Source organism: Cygnus atratus, chromosome 25 (genome assembly GCF_013377495.2).
Source record: "Cygnus atratus isolate AKBS03 ecotype Queensland, Australia chromosome 25, CAtr_DNAZoo_HiC_assembly, whole genome shotgun sequence".
Taxonomy (NCBI): domain Eukaryota; kingdom Metazoa; phylum Chordata; class Aves; order Anseriformes; family Anatidae; genus Cygnus; species Cygnus atratus.
The window spans coordinates 4,166,171-4,188,542 of NC_066386.1; the positions used below are offsets into that span (position 1 = coordinate 4,166,171).

General features: G+C 47.8%; 2 protein-coding genes across 2 annotated transcripts; both read left to right on the forward strand.

The window, feature by feature from the left end:
• Nucleotides 1-215: 215 nt before the first annotated feature.
• LOC118258921 (von Willebrand factor A domain-containing protein 5A-like) lies at nucleotides 216-9,693 on the forward strand. The gene is made up of 19 exons (XM_035568025.1): nucleotides 216-291; nucleotides 747-841; nucleotides 2,346-2,421; nucleotides 2,837-3,084; nucleotides 3,190-3,412; nucleotides 3,768-3,910; nucleotides 4,066-4,177; nucleotides 4,669-4,796; nucleotides 5,062-5,150; nucleotides 5,564-5,708; nucleotides 6,008-6,087; nucleotides 6,588-6,696; nucleotides 7,040-7,204; nucleotides 7,349-7,452; nucleotides 7,814-7,995; nucleotides 8,175-8,381; nucleotides 8,905-9,125; nucleotides 9,306-9,432; nucleotides 9,614-9,693. The coding sequence occupies exons 1-19, from the start codon at nucleotides 216-218 to the stop codon at nucleotides 9,691-9,693; spliced, it is 2,610 nt and encodes an 869-aa protein (XP_035423918.1).
• Nucleotides 9,694-19,699: 10,006 nt separating this feature from the next.
• Nucleotides 19,700-20,641, forward strand: LOC118258920 (olfactory receptor 49-like). The gene has a single exon (XM_035568024.1). It carries the CDS (start codon nucleotides 19,700-19,702, stop codon nucleotides 20,639-20,641), a length of 942 nt encoding a protein of 313 aa, XP_035423917.1.
• The last annotated feature ends 1,731 nt before the right edge of the window (nucleotides 20,642-22,372 follow it).

A 22,372-nucleotide genomic window follows, 5' to 3' on the forward strand; every position in this document is an offset into this window, starting at 1 on the left:
AAGGCTGTGACACCACCAGCATAGCCGTTGGTGTCATCTTGTCTGAGGAGCACACCAATACATAGAGGTAGTTTGAAGAAAACTGCCCAGGTTTGGTTGAGAATTGAGAGTTGTGCTGCAGGATCATCTGAAGTCAAGTGCAATTTGGCCTCCTAGGCATCTACAGAACATAAATGAGGTGTATTGTCTCAAACTGCTGCCTGGGTGGTATAAGCATGGAGCTATATTATGAGAGGAAGGTGGAGACAGAGTATTCCAATTCCGCAGAGGCGACATACAAGTCAAAAGGAGGTGTGTGAGTCTGAGCTTGTCTACCAATTCTCTCCCTTATTCAGCTGGCCAGAATGTTGGGTTTGAGGCTTCACTATCTCTAACCCAATTAACAGCCTGCCACTAATCTGTGTAAGGACATGAGACCATCCTCCAAATCTGCAGCCAGTGCTGCAGGCTTGGCTGCGGGACAGGACTTTGGAGGGAGGAGTGCTGCCACCTCAGGAGCACACAAGACATCAGCCTGGCTGCACAAGGCCTTTGGCAGCTAATGCTCATTGCACCAGAAGTGAGGACTAAGCTGAAGAGCTGGGCAGTGCGGGGAGGCTTGGCAGACACTGCTTGGCCAGGAGCAGTCCTGCTGAGGGATTTGCAGCACCGTCCTTGGGGGCAGCAAGGCCTATACCAGCCTGTGTGCACGGAGCATCCTGCGGCGAGGGATGACGCTCCCCGCCCCGCTCACCCTTCCCGTTCAGGCGCTGTTGGGAACAAGGCGCGGAGGCTGCACTGGCTGCAGCAACGCAGTCTGTATGCAGGCGCTTCCTTGCCCACCGCCACTTTTGCTTCCGAGGTGAGACTTGGCGGGAGAGGGGTCCCCAGGGACCCCCACTGGGTGCCGTCCACCGGGAGTGTCCCCGCGCCCCTCCCCGCCCCGCAGCCCCCCAGGCTTCCCGACACGCACGGACCCCGCGACCCACGAAGGCCCCAGGGCAGCCAGACCCCCGGCCGCCCGGGAGGAGCTTGGCGTCCCCAACGGCCTCTCCCCGCCCCTGCCCGCCTTCCCCTGCCTGTCCATCCGCCCTTCCGTCCCTCCGCCTCTCTCCACATTGCAGACGCTTCTCCACCTACGTAGCCCTGCATCTTCCTGTCTGCCTGAACATCTCCTGATCTGTCTTTCCATCTCTCCCTCTTCTGTCCCATCAGTTTGCCTCTTGTTTTCCTCTTACTGTCTCTTCCCCTTCCTCTTCTATCTCTTCAGTGCATCTGATTGTTTGTCTGTCCCAGCTGACGACCCCAGCTGTTATTCTGGTGAGTGCCTGCTTGTTTGTTCTATGTTTTGTTATTTGCTCCCTGTTGTCTGTTCATTGTCCTCCATCACTGGAAAGAGCTTGCTCCTGTTCAGTCCATCCCTCTGTCCATCACTCAGGCCTACTTCCCCAAGGATGTGCACCCTATTTGCTTTCTTTGTCCACACTGTCAGCGTGATGGTGGGGTGGGGATTTTTCTGATGCTGCTGACCCTGCCACCCCAGAGCAGGAGAAAGTGAGGCAAGTGTATTGTAATCACAGAAACTTATATGGGTGGCTTTGGGATACAGGTGGGGGGTCCTATTCACCTCTAGGCACTTGGGCAGAAGACAACCAAACTTAACTTCCCTACAAACTCCCCCCAGTGCCTTTCTGGGATTTGCTCTGTCACCATGAAATACCTGACCCTGACTTCATTTCTCTCTCCGCCATTTCCCCCCACACTGCCTGGCCTTTCAGCCTGCCCTTGCAAGCTACTCCATGAATATACCCTCACAGGTGCTATCTCTTGTGCAGCAGCATTCACACAATACTGCCTGTGATGGGTCTGCACTCATCCCTTCTAAAATGGACCCTTCCACCTGCCCATCATCCATCCATCCATCCATCCATCCGTCTGTCCGTCCATCCATTGTTCCATCTATTCATCTACTTCAACAAAAATTCTCATGTCTCTCTTTGTCCATCTCTTCATCTGTCTGTCCCAAAATGGATCCCATCTGCCAGCCTGTTCATCCAGACATGGATTGATCATCACAATAAAATTACAGACAGCTAGACAGCTACTCTTGCTTTCACACCTTCTTTCCTCTATCTCCTGTTGCTATCCCTCAGTTCTCTTCAAGATTCTCCCATGATGTGGATGGCATGCAGACCTCTTCAATGCAGAGTCATTGTGCAGTCTTTACAAACAGGGATTTCTGAATCCCTGGGTTTGCTCTGGCTGTACCTGGTGGGTTAGGGCCTTCAGCCATGTACATAGAACTGGGGAAATAGCAAGGAATCTTCACCAAATAAAGGCTACCTGGTGGTATCTCCTCTTACAAGAGACCCCTTCCTGTCTACAGGTCTCCAGAGATGTGGCGTCAGAGCTTTGGACTTCTAGAAAAATCCTACATCAGTGGTGGTGAGCTGGGGATCAGACAGCTGAGGGATATTTTGGGCATGCTCCCAAAGGAGGGTAAAGAAAGAGGGAGGATAGGCTGGATCTTCCCAGAGGGAAACAAGGATGGGAATGGTCAAGAGGTCTACAGGATCAGGGTGGGGAACAGAGATATGGAGGAAAACGGAAGCTGAGGTGTAGAAGTAGTCACTGTTCTGTGGCAGGCTCACACTAGACCCTCAGCAATGTTAAATGTGATCCATGGATAAAGACTTAGGATCCCTTTTTGCCATTGGGAGGGGAGAATCTGTCCTTGTGTACCATTGATTGGCCACCTAGTTTTAATTTCCTGGGTGGGAACACACTTGAAGCATCTCCAGCCCCCTGCTTGTGTCATTCATGTGTGCTGACGGAAAGGTTGCATCTCTCCCAACAGTACCAGGATCCTTTTTGCTGGGGAAGGATCTCCGTATACCCCTGTACCCAGTACCCCTGTGTAGTGCAGTGGTGGATGTTGCTATCCAGGACTATGTGGCTGATGTGGCCTCTGAACTGATCTACCAGAACAAGAGTCATACCTCCTCAGAAGTCATCTTTGTCTTCCCCCTCACCCCCCACATGACCATCTACTCTTTCCAGGCCTTAAACGAGGATGCCAAGGTCCAGGCCATGCTGCAGGATGAGGTACCAGCATTCAGGGAGGAATGGGGGAAACACCAGAGGGGCATGGAATGAGCAGCCCATGGCCTGCCTGGGGATCAGCTTTTTGTCCCTCCCCTTTCCATCCAGATGCAGCAGCTGCACAAGGCTACAAAGGGCCAGGAGAACTGGGAGTACCTTCAGCATCAGTCTGAGCATTCAAGCGAGGTGTTTGCCTGCTTCCTGGGTTCCTTGTCCCCTGGCAAGGAGATGGTTGTGACCTTACGCTATGTCCAAGAGCTGCCACGGAAGCCAGATGGAGCAGCCCAGTTTTTGTTGCCAGCCACACTGAATCCTCACTGGAACTACTACAGTGAGTGATCCCATAAGGAACCTTCCCTCCCAGTCACACACTCTACAGAAGGACCAGAGCCTCCCCATATACTTTACAAACAGACCTAATGCAGCCTTTTTTTGTACCCACAAAGAAAGAGACACAGATGTTGCCTCCGTGCAACCCATGAACAGATCCACTCTTCCTTCCTTGTGTCCCTTGAAACGGATCCACACCTCCCCCACACATTCCACATAAGCGGACACAGGAACCCCTCTGTACACTTTATCAACAATCCCCAGTTGTCCCCATATGTCTTATATATAGATGCCAAATCCCACACGCACTAAAGAGAGAGACTGTGTCATTGTCAGTACTATGTTTCTCCCTGCAGCCTGGAATTGTCTCAATAACAAGCCTCACTACAGCCTGCTGCTCACCGCCAGCTTGCAGTCACCCCGTGGTGTGGCCAATGCTGAGGCCAACTGTGCTCTCACTCCTTTGATCTACACTGCCCAGGACTGCAGCACTGCACAGGTATGGCCTCCTGAGGGCCAGGATCCTGGGGATAGTGGGCAAGTGGCATCATCACTGGAAAAAAGGAGATGCACTGGGATTGGTGCTTGTGCTCCTGGCCTAATGCTGGGCCTGGGCCTCCTCCTCCTGTGTATGACCAGGCATCCATTCTCTAGGTCTCACTGGCTGAGACCCCTCCAAGGGATGATTTCGAGCTGCTCGTGTATTATGGAGACCCCACTGAAGTCAGTGCTGTGGTGGAGAAGGGAGACCCTGGGGCCCCCGTTGGTGAGTTCATCTGGGGAGGGAACATGGGGGCACCTCTGAGTAACAGGAGTCATTGAGGCACAGGAGGACACTGGGGATTGTGGGGTGAGAGGCTTCATTGGACACAGATAGGAGGCATTCAGATGGGATAGTGTGTGTCCTAGGATTCCACGGTGAGGTGCTGGGGACATTGTGATGAGGTATTAGATGTACCAGGATGGGTATGAGGACCTCTATATTAGGGCTCACTGGGTAACCTGTATTGGAGCCACTGGGCTGGAGTACTGGGGGCAATGTGTTGTGCAGCTTGTGTACATTGAAGTAGAGTAACAAGGCACCAGTGTGGGTTATCAGGAGCTCTGGGATGGTGTAAGCTGAGGGCACAATGAGGATCAGAACCAGGATGAGGAGAGGGATCTCTAACTAATTGGTCTCTAACTAATTGGTCTCTAACTAATTGGTCTCTAACTAAAGCCTAATTGGGCTTTATCCCCACCATATACCTCCTCCAGGCTCCCTGCTTGGTGACCCCCTCGTGTTGGTGACTCTGTCACCCAGCATCCCTGATGCAATGCCTGGGCAGTGCCAGTCTGGGGAGTTCATCTTCCTTCTGGACACCACTTTCCTTGAGCATGCACAGGTACCTCCGCTGAGAGGGAACAAAGCCAGGGCAGGTGTTTGAGACACAGACATGGGGGGGAGCGGGGGGCAGGGGGAAACAGGACGGGTAGGGGCAATGGTGGGGTCTGAAAGGGTCCTGGAATATCTTGGGTGCCTAGGAGAGGTCAGGACACTGGCTGGGGTCATCCAGGAGTCCAGAGGCTTTAGCAAGACCAAGATAAGGGCAGGGCACCTGTATCCACCACTGGTACCTCCTAAGACCTGCCTGCAGTTTCTTTCCACAGGAATCCTTGCTCTTCCTTCTCAAAAGCCTACCCCTGGGCTGCTACTTCAACATCTACTGCTATGGAGCAACATCTGTGGGCATCTATCCGTGAGCAAACATGGGGCAGGCTGGATGTTATGTGTCTGGATTAGGTGCTGGCGAGTAGGGCTGGATGCTGTGGGGCTTGACTGGTTGCTGTGAGGCAGAGGGAGATGCTGGAGGATAGGTCTGGATGTTCTGGAATAGGCAGATTGGTATGGGGCAAGGCTGGGTAGTGGAGTGCATGGTTGGGTGCTGGAGGGCAGGACTGGATTCTGGGGACAGGATCTTTGTGGCACTGTGGGAGAGCATCTCTTGGGGTTCTGTTGAGCAAAATCTTTTAGGAACTGTGAGGCAAGGTCTCTTTAAGACCTACTATGGGGCAGGATCTTGCAGAAGATACAGCTATGGGGGTAAGTCTCAGGGAGCACCAGGGCCAGCACAGGGTGATGTGCTCTGCAAACATGTTGTGACTGCTGCAGGCAGAGTGTTGAATATACCCAAGACAACCTGATCAAGGCAATGCAACGCATCCCGTCCACCAGCTCTCGTCTGGGTGACGCTGACCTGCTTGGAACTCTCCGCACAATCTACAATACCCCCCAGCCCCACGGACATGCACGCCAGGTCTGGGCACAGGAGCATGGAGAAGTGGTGGGATAGGTGTCCCCGAGGGGAACAGAGTATGGGGGGAAGGAGCGACACAAGGGGCACACTGGTCCGAGGTGAACAGAGAATGTGGGGGAATGGAATAAAGTGGGTCTATATCTCAGGGGGGTTCTGTCCCCTGAGAGAATGGATATCTCTCCTCGGGGGTAGTGTCTCTACAGGGTCTCTCTCACCTGGGTCCCTTTCGGGCACCTGCTGTCCCCATTTTGGGGTCTTGTGCAAGGTGCTACCATTCATTTATGTCTCCTATCTCCCAGCTCTTCATCTTCATGACTGGGCTACCTTCTGACAAGGAAGACATTGCTGCTGAGGTCCGCCGTCATCGCAACAGCCACCGGTAATGGGAACTCTCTGCCCCCAGTCCTTCAGTCATCCCTTGACCCCCTCCCATCATTGATGAGGGCCCCTGTTCACCATTACCTGTCTGAATCCTTGGACTCCTTCAGTGTCCCAGAGACCCTTCCCACCCTGCACAGCTCTGTCCTGTGTCAAGCCTCCACAGGGGAGTCTTTGCTTAATACTCCCACACCCAAGGCACTCATCACAAAGCGAGGAGGGATTTGTACACCCTGATGTGCCCCCAAGCTCTACCCCAGCCCCACCGTACTGGTCCCAGCTCTGCCCCAAGCTCCAGCTCTTTCCTGCCACTTCCTGTCTAACCCCAGCTCCAACCCCAATTCCTCACTCCACTCCCTACTCTTCCTCCTGCCCCTTGTTCTGCACCCTAGATTTGCTCCCCTGCCTATAACTCCAGCCTGTGTTCTCCAACTCTTGTCCTGCATCCCTGCATCCATCTCTGGCTCTTATTTCTGACACCTTTCCCTGCTTCCACCATAGGTGTTTCTCCTTCTGCTTCTCTGAGGACAGTGTTGCCCTGGCCATGGCTCTGGCCAGGGACACAAGGGGTGAAGCTACCTACGTCGACTCTGACAAAAAACTGGCACTTGTGGTAGGAACCCAGGAGCCCTGGTTGGTGCCCTTCTTTCCACAGATACAATACCTTCCAGGTACCCTGACACCTGGACTGCCCACCCGTGGTAGCCAAGACCCAGCTGCCCCAAGGAACCCAGACACCCAGGCTTCCCCTAACTCTACCCCACTGCCCCACCCCATGGAAAACCCAGATGCCTGAACTTCTACCCCCGTATAGTTCACAGACCTGACTGCTCCCAGGGAAGCCATCTGGCACCCCACACATCCCCGTGCCATCCAAGGAACTCAGACAGAGGGGTCATATGCTGAACCCTAATGGTGCTGCCAAACTGTGGTGTCCTGCCGTTTCTACCCAGGTTCTGAACTGCTTGAAGCGAGCCCTTAAGCCAGCAGCTGAGGGAGTTTCTCTGAGCTGGACCCTGCCCCTTGGCCTGGAGGCTGAGGTGCTGGGAGGCACCCCTCGGTCCATCTTTCAGGGTGAACACATCCATCTCTATGCAAAGATCCGTGGAGAAGCACAGGTGAGAGCTGTGACTATGGTTATTTCCAGTTACTTCCTAATAACCTTACATTAACTACCAGTAATCTCTGAGTAACTTCCCAGTATCTCCCAGCAGCCATCATGTGTTTCCAGTAACCTCCAGTACCTTTCCATGCGTTCCCAGGATATGAAAGTGGCCACCGGTGTCTTGACCTTGCAGTTCAGCCTGAATGGCCAGAATGTCACTCACACGATCCAGTTCCCACTATGCCCACAGGGAGATGGTCGGTGAGAGCCTGTCCTAAGGAAACATGCATGCATCACCCTCATTTCTACACATGGACTCCAGCTGAGAAAGGAAACAGATAGCTTGCTTATTCATTCCCACCTTCCACGTACCATCCCAAACTGGGAGAGAACCCAAGTGTCCAAGCATGCTCTCCTTCCCTGCTTTGAACCCACAGGGATAGGACCCATGAACCTGGACCTCATTTCACTGCAGACAGGGGACCTATGCATCCACATCTTCCCTCTACCCATTCTTATCCCTGAAGGGAGAGAACCCAGGTGTCCAGGACCAATCTCTGTCCACCTTTCTCCAGCATGGAGAAAAGCCAGGTAGTTGGGCCTCACCCCACTCTGTCCCCAGGCTGGCTGGTCATCGTCTGGCTGCAAGATGCTTGCTCAGGATGTTGTTGGCAGAGGCTGTGAGTGGGTCAGGGGATGAACCAAGGCAACGTGCAGTTGAGATCAGCCTGACTTCAGGGATCATCTGCCCCTTCACCAGCTATGTTGGGGTTCGCACATCTCAGCGGGTAACCTGGTACCAAGGTAAGGAAAGATGCTTGGGGGAAAGATCTGGAGGGGTGTCTCCATGGGATGTTCTCATTCCACAGGAGCCAGAACCCCAGCCACAGGGCACCCCCAGTCTCATGGGGTAGGCCCCATCACCACCAGGTGTTCCTTTCCCATGGGCTTAATACAGCCTCTTTCCCTGTTTGCCCTCAAAGGGCCCCTGGCACTGCTGCCACCCCACCAGTCACTGGTCGCCTGCCAGATCCTTCAGCTACGTGGCTCCATTCGCGGCTCTTCTTGCTTTCCTAAGAGCATCTCGATCCCACCTGGCTGGCTGACTGCAGTACAGGAGTCATGGCTTGCCATCCAGCGTCTAACCCATGACATTGCTGCCTTGGCTCAGAATGGGGCTCACTCAAAAGGTATGGGATCTTGACCCAGACAGGAGATTTAGGGATTAATTAAATGTCCTACAGGAGGGTTATGTTGTCACTCTCCATGTTTGCTCTTGGTCTGGAAACTAATGAATTTTGCCTTTAACCTTTCCCCTAATCATGCTTAAAGCTGAAAGTCCTTCAGCAATTATGGGATCCAGGTCAGGGACACCCAGAGACAGGTCAGGACCAGTGCTGCATCATGAATGCACATTTGGATGAGATGTTCTAAGGATATCAAGAGAGGGTTTGGGGACATGGCTGGGCAGGAAAGCTAGGAGAATACGGATGGGGATTAGGGACATCCAGAAAGTCCCTAAGGATTAGGGAAATCCAGAAAGGGTTGATGATAGGACTACTTTGGGGATTTGCAGGGAGGTCCTCAGCCTGCAGGTAACTGCCCAAAGGGCACAGACAATGTTCTGGGCATTTTCTCAGAGCACAGGGGAGTAGAGAGGGGCCAGCTTTCCTGTGATTCCTCAAACCCTCCAGTTCACATTTTTTCCCACAGCACCTAAACCACCGCCACCATCTATTTCTTCTCTCGAGTATGTGGATCCCAAATTTGTTTTCTCCTCTCAAATTTTTGGGCCATGGGTCAGCAATGCCATTGATGAGTGTCAGGAGCTGGTTGCACTGCAGAATGTAGATGGCTCTTGGACCCTCAGCTCAAGTTTAGCTTCTGCACTGCAAGTCGATGAGGCTGAAATCAAGGGAAAGATGCCTGGTGAGGTAAGGGGAGAATCCTTTGTGGTGGCAGGGTGTAGACTTGGGGCAGTGGGAACCCCTTGGCTGGTGGCAACCCTGGCATCCCAGGGCACCCAGAGGTGAGTGAAGGGATCAGAAACCAGAAGTCACAAAGGAAGATGTGCTCAACAATGTCAGCGGGTCTGAGTCATTGTTCTTCTACAGATCACAGAGCCAAGCATCTGGGCCACAGTGCTGGCTGTGACCTGGCTGCAGAAGCAAAGCAGGTATTATCAAGACCCATGTGAGTTGCTGGAGGCCAAGGCTGTGACCTGGCTGTGCAGCCGAGCTGGTGAGTCTTGTTTTCCAGATCTCCACAGAATGGCTTCCTCCCTGCTCTCTCCAGTGAGGCCTACCTTAACCTCTTCAGGACCACTATTTCCTGGGAGTCCTGTGTCCCCTTTCTTCTTTCTGTCTGTGGACCTTTCTTCCTGCCTTACTCCCATGGTGCCCCTATCTCTCCCTCATTGCAGCGTCCCAGCTAGACAAGTGTCTGGAGGCAGCCAACACCCTCCTCGAGAGCAGTGTGGAGCTGAGTGTTTTTAGGCTCTGAGCTCAACACATGCCTTGTGCTGCAGACCATCAGCATCCGTGGAATAAAACAGGGCCACAAAATACAGCTTAAATTTACCTGCCTTGCTGGGATGCCACTGCTGCTGTCAATTGGGGTTTTACATAACAGATGAACCCTCACTGCTTTTGAGATATCTTCTACTAGGTGAGCTGCATTTGTACCATGCTGAACTCCTGAACAGTTCACAGCCTCCGGCATGTTTGGTTTGGGTGGGAGTGAGAGTGGGAAATAGCCTCTCCTAATTGTGCCTGTCATCAGCATCTCCAGACACGGTCCATTGTAGCCTAACAGAAACATGTTAGAGTGTGGGTGAATCACCATTTTGAGTAGCCTATCCATCCCAGGATTTCTGTGGACCACCTAGGTGTTTTCCTTCGTCTTCATTTCCCTCTAAAGTCTTTACAGTCTTGGGGAGGGAATCATCAGGGTTATTATTATGCTCATCTGCAATGTTGGGAAAACCCTAGGAAGGGGCCCAATCAGAGGCTTATGTTTCTCAGTGTCCTTGTGTCGACTCGGACAGAGTAAATTTTCTTCATAGTAGCTGGTATGGTGTTGTGTTTTGGATTTAGGATGAGAATAATGTTAAAACAACAATGCTTTAGTTGTTGTGGAGCAGTGCTTATATTAAGTCAAGGACTTTTCAGCTTCTAACTCTAGCCTGCCATTGAGGAGGCTAGGGGTGCACAAGAAACTGGGCTGGGAGTGGACAGAATTAGGACAGCTGACCCAAACAGCCAAAGGGATATTCCATACCATGTGATGTCACGCTGAATAATAAATATGGGATGGCTGGCCAGAGTGAGGGCTGGGGCCGCTGCTTGGGGATGGGATGGGATGGGCATCAGTCAGAAGTCAGCAGGTGGTGAGTGATGCATTGTGCATCACTTGCTTTCCATATCCTCTTATCATTATTATTTATATTTGTTATTATTATTTTTACTACTATTACTATTATTATTATTTTTCCTTCATTTTCTGTCCTATTAAACTGTCTTTATTTCAACCAAAAAGCTTTTATCTTTTTTTTCCCCAATTCTATCCCCCATCCTACAATGTGTGTGTGTTTTTTGGAAGCGGTGGGGGGGTGGGGGAGGGGAGGAGGGTGGTGAGCGAACATCTGTGTGGTCCTTAGCTGCTCGCTGGGTTAAACCACAACACTCAAGACATGAACTTTCCCTGGGCAGGCAGTCAGGCACATTCTGGGTATTTACCACAAGCATGCGCTAGGCGATGCTCCTTCCCCACTTAACCATCACCACTCAGCCACCTACTGGCAATACTGAACATACAGCCCCAAACCTACAGGACAAAACAGCCGATAAATGCAGTGCCAATTCTTCTACTGATACGAAAAAGGACATCTGCTATGATATGACATCACTTGGGGAGCATTTTCTGTTACTGGAAAGTGTGAAGCATTAGCTAGTGAAGAAAGAAACTTGTGACTCTATGAAGAACATGCTTAATGATCTTTAACAGCTTACATAAACCATGGCATACAGATATGATAATCACAGCAATAGCAAATACATTTAGGTCAGTTAAGTTTGTTGAAATCTGTCAGCATGTGACTACAATATAACTGCTATGATTAACTCTGATAACAGGCAGTGAATACCTATCAAAAATGTAGCTGCACACAATCATGGTTACTGATAGCAGTGTAGTGTTGTTTATCATGTCCCCCTTAACATATTTGCACTGAAAAGCACTGAAAACAACAGGTAACCCTACTGAAGCAGAGTCTTGCACCTTCCAAATACCTTTGCAGTCAGCACCTTCAGACACCTTCCTTAGCAGCTGCGGTTTTTAAGCAACACCTTCACGTCATCTTCCCAGAGATGCTGTGTAACTTCAGCTTGAAGTGACTGCTAATCCCCCCTTTCATGTAGTCCTTTCAACAGGCTGGGCAATCAGATGAATCCTCCCAACTGAACCAAGGACAGGGAATCCTTTCTATTGACCTTTCCACGTGAAAGATACAAATATTCACTCTGCTCCTGATGATTTAGCTGTTCACTCTCCTGGGGAACATGGTCATCATTTCCACAACCATTTGACTACCAGTTCCACACTTCAAAAGTATTTCTTCTTCAGCAACTTGCCCTTCTTTGATATTCTGTTCACCTTGGTGAATTCCTCAAAAATCTATGTCAGCCTTATATTGGAAATGAAGATGAGGTGGCTGCTCATGAATCTCAACCTTCTTCTTCATCCAGATTCTGCAGCTGGGACAGGGAAACCCTAGATATTCATACAAATTGGGGGATGGAAGGCTGGAGAGCAGCCCCATGGAAAGTTATCTGGGGCTTTGGTTGATAGTAAGTTGAATATGAGTTAACAGTGTGCCCTGACATCCAAAAGGGCCAATCATATCCTGGCGTGCATCAAGGACAGCATTACTAGCCAGTCAAGAGAAGTGATTGTCCTGCTCTGCTCTGCACTGGTGCAGCCTCACCTTGAGGACTGTGTGCAGCTTTGCGTGCCACAATATAAGGACATAAAAAAGACGTACCTCCTACCCTAACAAATAATCCAGTTTCTGTCCATGTAGATAATTCTATTTCTCTGTGCTTTCTGTGACACTACCTAGAAAAGAAAGTTAATAGATTGTCGTGGTTTTACTCAGATGAGCAGCCAAGCTCCACCACAACCGCTCTCTCAGTCCCCCTCCTCAGAGGGAAAGGAGGAGAAAATATGATGCAAAGGGCTCATGGGTTGAGATAAGGATGGGGAGATTGCTCAACAATTATTTTGATGGGCAAAACCAGACTCAGAGTAGGGAGATTAGTAAAATTTATTGCCTGTTACTAGGAGAAGTGAGAAACAAAGGAAAGAAACCAGAAACACCTTCCCCTCATCCGTCCTCTTCCAATTCCTCCCCCTGATCAGTGCAGGGGAATGGGGGAATGGGGGCTGCGGTCAGTCTATAGCACTTTGTCTCCGCCACTCCTTCACAGTCACTCTCTTCCCTTGCTCCAACGTGGGGTTCCTCCCATGGGATGCCGTCCTTCCCAAACTGATCCTGTGTGGGCTTCCCACAGGCAGCAGCTCTTCAAGAACTGCTCCAGATATGGGTCTGTACCACAGGGGCCATCCTTCAGGAGCAAACTGCTCCAACCTGGGTCCCCCACAGGCAGTAGCTCCTGCCAGGTCACCTGGTCCTGCATGGGTTTCTCTCCACGGGCTACAGATCTGGCCTACAATCTGCTCTGGTGGGGGCTCTCCATGAGCTGCAGCTTCCTTCAGGTCAGATCCACCTGCTCCACCATGGGCTCCTCCATGAGGTGCAGTGTACCATGGGCTTCAGGGGGACAACCTGCTTTACCGTAGTCCTTTCCACAGGCTGCAGGGGAACTTCTGCTCTGGCTCCTGGAGCACCTCCTACCCCCTCCTTCATTGACCTTGGTACCTGCAGGGCTGTTTCTCACTCCTCACCCTCCCAGATGCTGTTGTACAGCAGTTTTATTTTTTTTTTCTTTTCTTAAATCTGCTCTCACAGAGGTGCAAATAACATTGCTTATTGGCTCAACTCTGGCCAGTGGTGGGCCCCTTATCTAACATGGGGCAACTTCTGGATTCTTCTCACAGAAGCCACACCTGCAGCCCTTCGCTACCAAAACCTTGCCACATAAACCCACTACACAGAGTTATTAAAGAGTGTTGAAAGGAGGGCAACAAATTTGTTTTACAGTCTAGAGGGGAAGACATATGAGGAGTGGCTGAGCTCACTTAGTTTGTTCAGCCTAGAGAAGAGGAGTCTGAGGGGAGGCCTCATGGCAGCCTGCAGCTTCCTCATGAGGGGAGCGGAGAGGCAGGAGAGGATCTCTGTTCTCTGGGGACAGTGGCAGGACCCATGGGAATGGCATGGAGCTGTGACAGGGAAGGTTCAGATTGGGTATGAGGAAAAGGTTCTTCATTGAGAGGGTAGTCGGGCACTGAAACAGGCACCCCAAGGAAGTGGTCATGACACCAAGCCTGCCAGAGTTCAAGAAGTGTTCGGACAATGTTGTCAGAATTATGGTTTGATTTTTGTGTGGTCCTGTGTGGAGCCAGGAGGTGGACTCAAAGATTCTGGTGAGTCCCTTCCAATTCAGGATATTCTGTGAGTATATGATGTTCCTGGACATCCTTCAGCTGCCTTCATACAACTTCAATTGATGTATTTTAATTGTTAGTGGTCACTTGCAACCTGTTGCACTACACTGTCAATTTGAATGGCTGATCATCCTCCACATTCCTCTTTAACTGAATGATGACATATCAATCTGCACTCAGCCCCACCATCATGTAAACCAAGTTAAACTTCTGTTCCCAAGAGGCACAGCATTTCATCTACAACATGGTATATTTTTGGGCAGAGATCAGCCCATGTATGCATCAATCATCTTGTGTTGAAAATAAATAAATAAATATGTATATGTACACACACTAAGGAATTATTGACCACTGTCACAGGAGTGTCTAGATGACAGATAAATTAGGCCTGTTTCAAACTTTAAAACAAAGCATAACTTGGTTCATGTTCATTAATAAAACAGGGAGACAATGGTTAGTTTTTAATCATTATCATTCAATATTCAATTATCGCCACATATGAAGGCCTTAACAAAGTTATTCTATACCTGTTAGAGTATGACACAACCAAAGCTGCTCCCTGGAATTGAGCAAAGTTACTGCTGCTCAGATGACACTGATAATAACTTTCCTCAGCCCTTCCATCCACCATCTGTGGAGAAATTCCTGGAAGAAGCTTTCAAGGGGACATTTTTTCCTCAATAGACAGACTCCTGATGCAATCTACACATTTTTTAAAAGGAAGGTAGGAAGAAATACATGGATTGATCATGTTATTATTCCAAAGACGTTTGATATTTTTTTCTTCCTGAAGAGGTTTTTAGGTGTGCTCCTTATCTCTCTTTCCCGAGGATATTTCTGCTTTTGATGTTTTTTTTGTTTTTTTGTTTTTTTCCTGTGTGTTTGGCTAGGATAGAGTTAATTTTCCTCCTAGTGGCTGGTATGGTGATGTGCTTTGGACTTAGGATGAGAATAATGTTGATAACATGCTGATGGTTTAATTGTTGCAGAACAGTGTTTTGTACACATTATTAGTAGTAGTACTATTATCATTATTATTATTATTTTCCTTTCTTTTCTGTCCTAATAAACCATCTCACACAACACACAACTCAACACACAAGCATTCATTTCAATTTAGTTTTTTTAATTCTCTCCCCCATCCCATGGGGTGTGGTGCTGTGTGGTGCTTAGCTGCTAGCCGGGTTAAAGCACAACCATCCTTTTGGTGCTTCACTGGCCTGCTTCACTGTCCAGAAGGTGCCATGGTCCTTCTGCATGACTTGTGTGGCAAAGTGCCTAATGACAACTAGTTTCAGACACAAAGAATAATTATCCTTTACAGTTAAAGGAGGAAATGGCCTGTAGTATCCTTACTGCACAGAAGTGTAAGGCCTATGCTGCTTCCTACTGACGTCTCTCAAAGTTTGAGAGAGAAACACTATTGTGACTCTGACCTTAAGGGAACCTTGTAAAAACGCATTTAGGCATTGCGGTACCCAGCACTGGGGCATGCAAAAGTGTCATTGCCTGAAACTAAAGTTCACAATGCTAAGATATGCCTGCCCCCTATTTTGATTATAAACCGCATAAATTCCCAATGAATGGTATATATGTAAACTGAAAAGCTAAGGTCAAATGAAGCACAAAGCAGGTAATGGAAATCCTACACAAATTTTTATTTAATTTAGATGTTGACAGCATTCCAGATCCCTCCTTACTTCTGTATTTTATTGATACGCAGTGCCATGGGACGGCCTGTTAAATCTACTATTTCAATTTTAATGTGTTCACCTGGGGAGCACAAGACAACTAATCCCATTCTTGTTTTACTGTGGTCATTTGGGAAGCTTTCTCTAGCATGTTCATAGGCAGGTCTACTGGGTACAGTTAGCTGAAATCATTAAGCTGTTCCGTCCAACTCTTCCTTTTGTTCCAAGGAATAAAGATAAAGACGTTATCCACTGTACTTACTGTACGCATTAATGATGCTTAGAGGGAGACTCCATCTCTTGCCTTCCTCTATATCATACCACTTTTATTCCACCTATTCATTCATCCACCTAGTAAGTCTGATGCTTCAGTTTCTGTTGTGTACTGTATTATATTATAGATCAAAAGGAAATCATTCCAGTGTTCTAATTTCAAACCCACCAGACAACCATACTAGCAGTTGCAATGCCTACATCATGGTGTTTAACCTGCATCCATCACTCCTAAATTTCCTTAAAATATTTAAATATAGGCAGTAGAGACCAGGGTGCAATTCATGTCTCCCTGAACACTAAAAATACATTAGATAAACCTCTCCTAACACATTAATTCATAGTCTCACCATTTCTATAGTTTGCTTTAGCCATCTCCATCAGGACAGGCAGGGGAAACAATATTAGATGTGAAGAATTTCTTCTTGCATGATGTTTCCCCCTATCATCATGTACACCCATTGTCACAAATGTTAGTCTAGCTAAACAGCTACAGGAAAGACAATGGTTGCACAATGACCATTTTTTAGTTCAGATGATAACCAAAAATCTTACCATATAGATTTTAAAACTCTGCTACATGCACTCCTGAAACTCTCTGTTATTTGGTATCTTACTTTCCTGCTCCAGTGTCCATTCAAGCACCATTTGCAGGCAGTGCATACACAGTATCAGAGAGAGTAAAGCATCTTTGGGGAGATTTGTATCTGTAAAACGAAGTTGAGTAGTTTATATACTGAAAAATGGAAAAATAACAGTACAAGCTGGGGACTGACTGACTAAGGAGAAGCCCTCCAGAAAATGATGAGGGAGCCCTGACTCAAAAAAAAAAAAGTTCTGGGAACAGACAAATAGAGGAAAAGCCTTAGAAATGGTTGCTTTAAAGACTGGTTCAAAATAGAGGCACACTATAGCTTTGTTTGAAAGGTTGCCTTTTTGTTGAATCAAAGTCAGCCTTTTTAAACTCAGCCTGTCACACAGAGCTTACACAGACTTTGTGCAGACGTGGCTTATGGAGCAATGAAATGATGCACCTGAATGACTGCTTGGGAGGTGGGAGGCAGTGACCTCAGATTGGAGCATGGGAGCAGACAGCTTGGAGCTATAAACCTTTGAACTGCTCCAGTTTGCTTCCAAAGCTATTGCATATTTTTCTAAAAGGGGATATACTGAGCATTGCAAGTTTATGTGCCAAGGTTTTGTCAGTGATGTGAAGGTGCAAGGGTGGCCTCTGTGAGAAGAGAACAAGGCTGTCCCTGTTGGGGACACAGACATTTCCATCTGGCTCCAAAACAAACCAACTGCTAAGCATAGGTAAGCCCATAAGCAATGTTGTTGGTGCCTCTGTGACAAAATATTTAAGAAAGGGTAAAAAATGCTGTGCAGCAGCTGTGTGAGAGAAATGAGAAAAATGTGAGAGAAACAACTCTGCAGACACCCAGGTCAGTGAAGAAGAAGGGAGAGGAGGTGCCCTAGGTGATGTAACAGTGATTCCCCTGCAGCCCATGGAGAGGACCATGATCATAGAATCCTAGAATCCTAGAATGGCTTGGGTTGGAAGGGACCATAAAGATCATCTAACTCCAACCCCCTGCTATGGGCAGGGATGCCACCCACAAGATCAGGCTGGCCAAGGCCCCATCCAGCCTGACCTTCAACACATCCAGGGATGGGGCAGGTTGCCCCCCTGCACCTCATGGAGCAGTTCTTGAAGAACTGCATCCTGTGGGAGGTACCCCACACTGGAGCAGATGAAAAGGGTGAGGAAGAAGAGGCAGAGAGGGAGCTGTTATGGACTGACCGCAATCCCCATTCCCACCCCTCCTCCGTCACTTGTCAGGGATGGGTCAGGACTGAAGGAATGAAGAGGAACCTGCAAAGAAGAGGGGCGCGGGATTGTACATGAGATGTTCTAGTTCTGTCTTTGTTTCTTACCAGCCTACTCTATTTTTAATTGGCAATAAATAAGAGTAATCTTCCCCAAATCAGGTCTGTTTTGCCTGTTGCAGTAATTGGTAAGCCTTCTCTCTCTCTTTACTGCAGCCTCCAAGATTACTTATGCCTGTGCACAGTGCACAGTGAAAGGACAAGAGGTGCAGGTTATGGCTTAAACAAGGAAACCTCCACTGGACAGAAGGAAATTACACTTCACAATGAAAATGGTGAAGCACGGGTAGTGCCCAGAGAAGCTGTGGGATCACCATACTTGCAGATATCCAAGCTTATGTAGATAAAGTCATGACCAACCTTGTCCATCTTGGAAGTCAGCTTGCTTTTAGCAGGAGACTGGACCTCCAGGGGTGCTTTCCAACCTCATTTTCTCTATGGTACGACTATGTTCTTGCTGCTCTTAAACTTTCACAAGTGTTTTCCCAGAAGGTATTTGGCAGATTTTGATACCAAATTGGTCCCTGAGGTTTGACTCAGTAAGGAAGTACAACAATGTAAAATACTGACAGCATTATAAGAAGGAGCTCAGAAGAGGAAATTTATTTGCTGAAAGTCAGACTACATAGAGGAGAAACATCAGAATTACTTTTTGAAGTGTCCTGGGTTGCTGTGGATATATTGGTAACTCTTTGGAGCATTTCTTAGAGCTTGGGTGTGATTGTTCTGGAGACAGGGAAAGATGAAAGGCATAATGGCTTGGAAAACTGACTGGTGTAGTATTTAAACTCAAGAAAAATCTTTAAGTTGTTACTGAGGGAGTCTCTTGTTTTAAGGGACCAAGCTCAGCTTCCAGATAATGTCGGTCCATCTGTGGTATTAAAAAAGGATGTCCTATACTTTATGTGATTTGGGGGGAGGGGGTGTTCTATTTGCATGGTTGTTTGGTTTTTTTTTTGGTTGGTTGGTTGGTTTTTTTGTGCGTGGTTTGTTGCTTATTTTTTGCTTTTTGTTTGTTTTTGAGAAAAAAAACATGAGCTGCTGGTAATAAACACCTGTGTTTTGCTAACACTAAGTGAACTAAGGGGGAAAGAATTGATGGGAGTAGTGTGATAAGGATAGTCATAGTGTCCTAGCTCAGATTTACCCTTTTGTTGAATATTTTGTAAGTTGCACTTGAAGAGGGAAAATGAGATGGCAAGTTTGGTATGGGCTATGAGTTATCTTAGACGATGTGCTTGCTTTCCCTAGTGCATTAGACACTGTTCATTAGACACAGTGCATTGGACAAAGTAGGGTAGGATGGCGTAGCGTGGAGGGATACTTGGAGACAGGTGCCACGAAGAAGAAAGCATGACCATCAGCATCAGAGTTGATCCACTGGAGCTATAGTGCTGAGGTTAAATGAAAAGTAAACAGAATTTCTTCCCCTACTTTCCCCCTTCTCCCTCTTTTACTTTTGCTTAGTGTGGTATCCATCCATTACTTGATGCATTTTCCCTTTGCTCGGTGGTAACCAGCTCTACAAACTTGTCTTTGTAGCACTGCTACCCATCTATCCAGCTTTTTCTTTGTAAAGTCTCTTTCCCTCTCTCTTTTTCTTTTTATCTCCTTTTAACTGCAGCAAGTTTATTTTCTGCAAAACTAATTTATCCATCACTAGTGTGTCTAATCTTCCTCAGTGTCTGTCTACATTTGATGGAGGATAAATACTGTCATTACCATTCAGAGATTCATAGTCCTAAGGTCCAAAACAGTTCCTGCACATGTACCCCTCTCAACTGTCCTAAGAGGGACCCATATGTGTTGTTTGAACTGGACTGAGGACTCAGTATTACAAATGGAGCTTGGGACTCTATTTACCTGAACAAGATTGTTTAAATGTAGTTACTGCAGCTGCTCCAGTCTCTCCCAGGGGGTTACTTACTGGTATCTCCCTTATATGTTAACAAAACCATATTCACTTGTGTTCTGTTGTTTTCCACTAGTTCTCAAAATGGGTCTTTTCTTGTTCTGCTAGCAATGAAGATTCAATGAACCACACAACAGTAGTGGAATTTGTCCTCTTGGGGCTGACCAACAGCCGCCATTTGGAGATCATCCTCTTTCTGATTCTTGTGATTGCCTACTTCTTGATCCTGTTTGGAAACATTACTGTCATCAGCATCACACTTGTGGACCATTTACTTCAGACTCCAATGTACTTCTTCCTCAGGAATTTTGCCATTTTGGAAATCACTTTCACCTCCACATTCATTCCTAGCACCCTCTACAGCCTTCTGACAGAGAGGAAAATAATTTCCCTGCCCGGTTGTTTTCTTCAGATGCTGCTTTTCTTTTACTTGGGTACCTGCACATTTTTCCACGTGGCAACAATGTCCTTTGATAGGTATGTTGCCATCTGCCGCCCCTTGCATTACACAGCTATTATGAACAACAGATTTTGCTTCCAGCTGGTCCTGGCTTGCTGGGCAGTGAGTTTTCTCCTGATGTCTCCTCCCATCATTATGATTGTCCAGTTGCCTTTCTGTGGTCCCAATGTCATGAACCACTTTTACTGTGATGCTTCACAGTTGTTGCAGCTGTCCTGCACAGACACATGGTTCATTGAAGGACTGCTCTTTATCCTATCGATTATCATTGTGCCAGGTACCTTAACAATAACTGTCATTTCATATGGTTGCATTATTATCACCATCTTGCATATGCCATCTTCCTCAGGAAGGAAGAAAACATTTTCCACTTGCTCAGCTCACCTTATGGTGGTGACTGTATTTTACAGCACGTCTATTTACAGGTATAACCGCACAGCGCAACGGGGTGGGCAGGGCTCTGACAAAGTTCTTTCTTTCTTCTTCTCTGTGGTGACTCAGATGCTTAACCCATACATCTACTCACTCAGGAACAACCAAGTCAAACAAGCTTTGAAGGAGAGCATGTCAAAGGCATTTTCTAGCTCCCTGAGGCACCCATGAGAGCTGGTGTAGACCCTCCAAGTGACTGAATTGTTGCCCAGATGCATCAGCATTGTGTAACTGAATTAAAGACTCGGAATTCAAATGGTTTATGCTTTATGTATGTTACATAGTACCTTTTTCTATTAGAAACCCAGACATTCCAACACAGAAAGGGGCTTTTAGCCCTCCAGTACCTGCACTTGGTTTTGCCTGTGTGTTCTTTCCACTCGGTTCTAGTGGGTTAGCCTTGGCTAACAACCAAATTCCTACCCAGCTGCCCAGTGTAGGGCAGAAGAATTTCTTCCTTATATCTAACCTAAACCTACCCTCTTTTGCTTTAAAGTCACTACCCCTTGTTCTTTCACTACACTCTCTGATAAAGAGATCATAACAATGTGTAATAATCACTGGGATGTAACATATAGACAAGTTAATATAGTGTGTTGTTTGTATGTGGTTTTTTTTGTTGTTGGTGGTGGTGGGGATGGTGCTTTTTTGTTTGTTTATTTGTTTTTCGAGATATTCTTCCTGTTTGGTTCTTTAAATACAGCTAGGTTAGAAGGTAGATTTATGTTTGCCCTAACAAGAGCTGAATCCTTTTGGACTGCTAACATCAGTAACTTTCTGCTTTAAAGCTTGTTTGCTGTCTTTACATTTCCTAGTCAGTGGATTTGGTTATCTTTACTGACTTTGATATCTCTTCTTTTTCTTCATATATAACTTCTTTACATCTTCTTTCTCTGTGTATAACTTCTATGGATGAGGATCAGGGGGATGGCCAATAGGGTGGACATCCTGTTGGGGGTCTGTTATAGACTGCCAAACAAGGATGAAGAGACAGATGAGGTGTTCTATAAGCAGCTGGCAGAAGTCACGCAATCACCAGCACTTGTTCTCATGGGGTACTTTAATTTCATGGACATGTGCTGGAAATACGATACAGCCCTGAGGAAGCAGTCTGGAAGGTTCCTGGAGTGCGTGGAAGATAGCTTTCTGACTCAGCTGGTTAGTGAGGCTAACAGAGGGGTTGCCCGGCTAGACCTGCTGTTCACAAACAGAGAAGGACTTCTCTAGACAGACCACTTATCTTTGGGGTACTCAGCCTCCTGACCTGGAAGTCTGGGAGGAGGAGCAGAAGAACCCCCCCACCCCCCCAGTTCAGTTGGTAACTGTTACAGAATCACACAGAATCAAAGAATTGTAGGAGTTGGAAGGGACCTCAAGAGATCATCGGGTCCATCCCCCCCTGCCTAAGCAGATTCCCTAGAGCAGGTTGTCCAGACGGGCCTTGAATGTCTCCAGAGAAGGAGACTCCACAACCTCCCTGGGCAGCCTGTTCCAGTGCTCTGTCGCCCTCACCGTGAAGAAGTTCTTTCGCATCTTGGTGTGGAACTTCCTGTGATCTATTTTGTGGCCATTGCCCCTTGTCCTATCCTCAAAAACCACTGAAAACAGGTTGGCCAAATCTCTCTGTCTCCCACACTTAAGATACTTGTAAACATTAATAAGATCCCCTCTCCGTCTTCTTTTCTCAAGACTGGACAGACCAGGTCTCTCAGCCTTTCCTCATAGGAAAGATGCTCCAGGCCCTGAATCATCTTTGTGGCCCTCCGCTGGACTCTTTCCAGGAGATCCCTGTCTTTTTAAATAGTTAGAGACCTGCTGCTCCACCTGGACTGTCGCAAGTCCATGGGGCCAGATGGGATGTACTTGAGGGTGCTTGAGGGAGTTGGTGGATGTGATTGCTGG

Coding starts and splice junctions, on each gene's coding strand:
- LOC118258921 (XM_035568025.1), top strand. CDS start 216: ATGGAGCTATATTATGAGAGGAAGGTGGAGACAGAGTATTCCAATTCC. Junction 4,797..5,061: donor CTTTCCTTGAGCATGCACAG/GTACCTCCGCTG, acceptor TTCTTTCCACAG/GAATCCTTGCTCTTCCTTCT. Junction 7,996..8,174: donor GCGGGTAACCTGGTACCAAG/GTAAGGAAAGAT, acceptor TTGCCCTCAAAG/GGCCCCTGGCACTGCTGCCA.
- LOC118258920 (XM_035568024.1), top strand. CDS start 19,700: ATGAACCACACAACAGTAGTGGAATTTGTCCTCTTGGGGCTGACCAAC.